We start from the raw sequence: 5,454 nt of genomic DNA, 5'->3' as shown, positions 1-5,454 counted from the left end.
ATCTTTATTCAGGATCTCGTGTTCCTCATTATCCACATTGATGGGGATATCCAACCTAATCTCGTGGTCCTTGTCTTTGGACCCACTTGAATTGGTCAATTTTGTTTTCTTCCTGATGGGTGGCTCCAGGTCTTGCATTTTTCTGCTGCCAGACTAAAACTTGCTTGCCGCCCACCTTGGAGGATTACTTTTCCTACTACTATTAGTTCTAGGGGTCACCATAGGCTCCCCTTCTTTCTTTGGTCTATACTGAGGGTCCTCTGAATCCTTGATATCACACTAATCAAGGGTAGTGCCACTGTCATCCCCATCCATCTTCGTATCAGAAACAAACTGCACCTCAAGGTTAGAGGAGGAAATGTGGGTTTTATCCATGGGGGAAGGTTTTACTTTATGAGCACCAGATTATCCTAGTTCTCAACATGTTTAGCTAAACCATTTTCCAAGGACGAAACCAAGTAGAAAGGGATGGAGATAATTTTACAATGCATAAAATGGTTTAAAATTTCAAAATGATACAAGAAAATAATAGCAAATTTGCAATCAAGAGTGATATACCTCATTATGAATTCTTCCATGTCATCCCAGAGGGAATTTAGGTCTTTCATATTGTAGCCACCTTCTGCCATTTTAGTCACCCTCTGTCGATCCTTTTCCTTGTCAAAAAAACTAACGATGGCCTTCTCATCAGACTTCCTCTCTCTATAAAATTTCTTGCCCTCAGTAGCAAGTCAATTAACAGTGGCAACAAGGGTTTCATCAACACGGTATTCTGCCCCATAAACAACCAACACACCCTTTTTCCACCCTTTAACAAAGCTTTCAATAACTAGGGGAGAGTTACCATGAAGTATCTCTAGATAGGGAACCATCCCACCATCAGATATTTCCTCCTAGACCTCCTTCTTATTCCACCACTTATCATAGGTCGTGGGTTCATGCCTATTCTTTTCAGTACCCATTGTGTTACACAGACAATCTAGATAATTGCAAACCAAGTGCAAAACCAGAGAAAATCTAGACCAAAAATAGGGTGAGATGAAGTTTCTAGAGCTTCTCAATGTGGTAATAATTTGAAATACCTTCCCAACAACGCCCATCCCATCATAATCTCTCAGTATTAAAATCATTTGTAAGGCTAAAGATATCAACATCATTTCTTGGTAGGTCACACAGAGTTTTCAGGAAGGTTTCCCTTCCTCTCCACCGTCTAACCGCCATGTTTTCAATAGCCAGGTTGGCAACATGATCCGTTGGTTTATTTCCTTCCCAAAAAATGTGTGAAATCTTGAACTCCTCTAGACTGCCAATAATTTCAAGACAATCCTTAGCAGGTTCAAAATAGTCCAGGTTGGCTCCGTACTACCCCTAATGCATTTCACAATGTTGAGCGAGTCACTTTCCAACCAGAACCATCTAAAGCCTTCCTTGCTCGCCATGTGTAGCCCTATGTAGGCAGCACTAGCCTCTGCATAATGGTTATTCTCGGAGCCCAAAGGGAGCACCACCATAGAGACCAACAAACACAAGTTATTCCTTGCCACTCTCCCACAATCTACCAACCTAGGATTTCCCTTGGCTACCCCATCAATATTGATTTTGATCCACCCCGAAGGAGGCAAATGCCATAAAACATTCACTCTACTGTGTTTTATTTTATAGACTGGAACAAAGATATTCCACCAGATCTACCATCTTTTGATAGTGTCCCATTCCTCCTAGTTAGAATCAAGTGAAGGGTCATTTTTCCTATTGGGGCAATAATTGAGAAAGTTAGTACTATTATAAATTGTTGACTATTCAAAAAATTTGTAATAAATTGGAAAATCATAAAGCATAGATGAAAATATTTATTTATACTTTTTATTTTATTTTTTTATAGCTATATTGACTCTGATGTATTCATTGTTTATTGATGGTGATAGAACCATATATATTCATTAATATGTGCAAATGACGTATTGACCACAATGTAGTCATTTATTGGCAATGATGTAATTTTTTTATAAATATGAACAATTAGCACTTAATTGAACTAGTTGTTTATTGGTAGTGATAGGAAAAAATCATATAAATATTATTAGTTGGTGCATATCCTATCATCCATTTTCTTATGACTAGTAGAGATTGAAAATAAAGGTTATAAATATAAATGCTTTACCCAATGACTATAATTCACTAGTTTCTTTACTGGTGATGATATAAAAAAATTCATATAAATATAAATAGGTGGTGCATTGATTATAATATAGTAGTTGTTTATTATTAGCAATTTAAAAGTGTGATTGTAAATATAATTGGTTTCCACATTGACTATAATGCATTATTTTTTTCTTGTTGATGACATAAATATAATCTGTTTTTAGAAAGATCCAAAGATTCCAATTGAACCATTTCCCCGAAACTAGGTGGAATTATTCCACTGAGGTTGTTCCTTGATAGATTAAAAAACCTTAATCCCTTCAACTTTCCAAAATCAAAAGGAATGTGTCCATTTAATTGATTATTGGAGAGATCTATGGCTGTGAGTGTGGAAAGAATATATGGGTAGTGCAGTTCCAAGCCTTTCACAATCATGTCCAATTTATCCCGAGACATAATTTCATATACCCATGCCTCGAGAACAGCAAGCTCGGAATATGACTTATGGCCCTTGTCTCCTAAAAATATATGATATGGCTTCAACGAAACAGATAACACATGGCCGTCTTCTCTTGCTACACTCATTGCATGTAGAGACGCAATCTTCTGTGGAATAAAACCTGGTAGATTGTTAAAAGAAAGGTCTAAGATCTGGAGCTGCTTTAGATGGACAATTTTTGAAGGAATGGTGCCACTAAAAGAGTTACCCTTCATCGACAACACTTTAATCGCTGATAGATTTCCAACTGACCATGGAATATCCCCAGAAAAGTTGTTGTGCCCAATATCTAGTAGTTGTAAGGTCTTACAATTTGTGATTGAGGGAGGGAAGGCTCCACTCAACTTATTATTTCTTACAATTAATGAGGAGCAACATAGCCCATGGGGTATGCTTCCCTCCAAGCTATTATCTCGTAAATTTAACACTTGAATAAACTTATAATTGGCAAAGCATGCTGGAATGTTTCCGTTCAACTTGTTGTTTGACATATCTAATTTTACAAGGAGACTTAAATTGCACAAGCTCTGAGCAATAGAGCCGATCAGAGCATTGTCATTAAGCACCAAGAGTTTTAGATGTGGAGGCAGCTGACATGGAGCGATTCCAGTCAGTGCATTCCTAGACACATCCAATACTGTTATCCAACGAACTGATCTATCAGGGATAATAAGGCTGCCATGGAAATGATTTCCTGAGAGATTTAAGTGCATCAACTCAGCGTTGTTCTGGAATAGCCAGGATGGGATTTCTACAACAATATTGTCGTCAACTAACATCAATCCTTGTAATGAATATTGAGTGAAGAGCCAATCGGGAATTCGACCACCGACACTACATGACCTTATAGCTATGCCACCTAACTGGAACCGCGGAATCCATGTTGTGCTAATATCCAGTACACAATATGATAAAGAGAGAAATTTTAATCCCGCAAGATTATGGAATAATGTATCTGAAGCGCTAATTGAGGAGAGCCAGAGAATCTTTAAAGAGGATGGCAACGCCAACACTGATGATGTAATGTGCTCATGTAATGAAAAATTACGAGCATACAACTGCTCAAGGGAGGAAAGACCAGCAAGCTGAAGGCTCTTGTCGAATTGGTTGAAGTTAATATCTAGTAACTTAAGAAAGGAAAGATTTTGTAGACATGGGGGCAATATTCCACTGAGTTGGTTATAGCTGACATCTAAGGAGCTAAGATTGGTAAGCTGACAAATCACGGGGGCAAATATTCCACTCAAGCTATTGTTTTTCAAATGCAGATAATGAAGATGAGAGAGATTTCCTAAACAGGAAGGAATAGTACCAGTTAGACCAATGCTATTCAGAATTAGGTATTTGAGAAAAGGAAGGTTGCACAAACTACCAGATATGACTCCACTCTGCACGCCCTGCACTGCATGGTTGGTGTAAGCACTCAAATTCACCCACTCCACATGGTACGAGAAATTATTGCATGATATGCCATCCCACTTGGAGCAACAATCACTTCCATAAACCCAAGAGCTGAAAAAGCCATCAGAGACATTCAACGCGTCTTTGAAGGAAAGAAGAGCTCGGGATTCCTGGGTAGGACAATAGAATCGACCAACAAATGGGTTTGTGAAAAGGATAATAACAAGTGCAGTAGTCAAGGCAAGGTTAATCTGAGTAACAGCCATTGCTTGAATGAAGATACAGAGGACAAGGAACCGGACTTTTAAAGGCAGATTTATAGCACAATCTCCCCCTGAGTTAAGAGAAACAATAGTAGGATTAACTAACCACGAAAAGGAAGTTAACATAGATGAGACTTACATGGTTAGAATTTGATTCTTTCACTCAAATTTAAACATATAAGTTTTATAGTCAATGCACTCACTGTTATGGGCAGTGATAGAAAGGAAAGGTTATAAATATAAACAGTTGGGTGCATTGATTAGAAAAATACCGTTATTGGTGAGATTATCAATTGATAACAGACCGTGGAGACTTTCTAATCTTGAATAGCAAGAAATTAAATATAAATAGTTATCACTATTATAAACAGTTGACTACTGAAAAATCATAAAATATAAAAACGACATGGCATAAAATGTTTATTTACATGTCTTATTTTTAATATATATATTGACTATAATGTAATGGTTGTTAATTAAATTAGTATATATATCTTAAATTTTAATTTAATCTATATAAAGTATGCCGAGAGATATCTTTCTCGAAGTGCCTATTTTATTTGACTTTCCGGTCTAAAATTGATTAAAAATAGATGCCTCGAGAAGGATATCTCTCAGAGTACTTTATATACATTAAATTCAAATTTAAGGTATATATGCTAGTGGCAGTGGTGCCGTGCAACATAGAAAACATAAAATAAATCAATATATAATTATATAGTATCTTTTTATTAAAATAAATTATTTTACAATATTATTATGTAGAGAAATATGAAATTTAATGTATCTATTTAGTCTATTTTCAATAAAATATATGTGTTATGAGATCAATGCAAGTACTAAAATATAAGATATATTAATCTTTATTTAATGGCAAGTATTATGGTTATGGTTAGTGTTAGGGTTAATGTTAGTGTTATGGTTGGGGCTAATGTGTCAATCATGGTTATGGTTAGCATCAATGTTGGGGTTTTCATTTTGGTTTTAGTTTAGGATTATGGTTAACGTTAGGGTTATGATTATGGTTTAATATTAGGATTAAACTTATGGTTAGGGTTAGGGTTTAGTGTCAGGGTTACAATTATGTTTAGGGTTTACATCAAAGGTAGGGTTAGGGTAAGCATAGGGGTTTGGTTAGTATTAAGATTT

At 36.1% G+C, this 5,454-nt stretch overlaps 1 protein-coding gene across 1 annotated transcript; it reads right to left on the bottom strand.

Moving 5' to 3' along the window:
• Positions 1 to 2,313: 2,313 nt before the first annotated feature.
• LOC131860041 (receptor-like protein EIX2) lies at positions 2,314 to 4,308 on the bottom strand. The gene has a single exon (XM_059214393.1). The coding sequence runs from the start codon at positions 4,306 to 4,308 to the stop codon at positions 2,314 to 2,316; it is 1,995 nt and encodes a 664-aa protein (XP_059070376.1).
• Between the last annotated feature and the right edge of the window lie 1,146 nt (positions 4,309 to 5,454).

This window comes from Cryptomeria japonica, chromosome 11 (assembly GCF_030272615.1).
Source record: "Cryptomeria japonica chromosome 11, Sugi_1.0, whole genome shotgun sequence".
Lineage (NCBI taxonomy): Eukaryota > Viridiplantae > Streptophyta > Pinopsida > Cupressales > Cupressaceae > Cryptomeria > Cryptomeria japonica.
Note: the sequence above shows the minus strand (reverse complement) of the source record. Positions and strands in the feature narration are given on the sequence as shown.

Coding starts and splice junctions, on each gene's coding strand:
- LOC131860041 (XM_059214393.1), bottom strand. CDS start 4,308: ATGGCTGTTACTCAGATTAACCTTGCCTTGACTACTGCACTTGTTATT.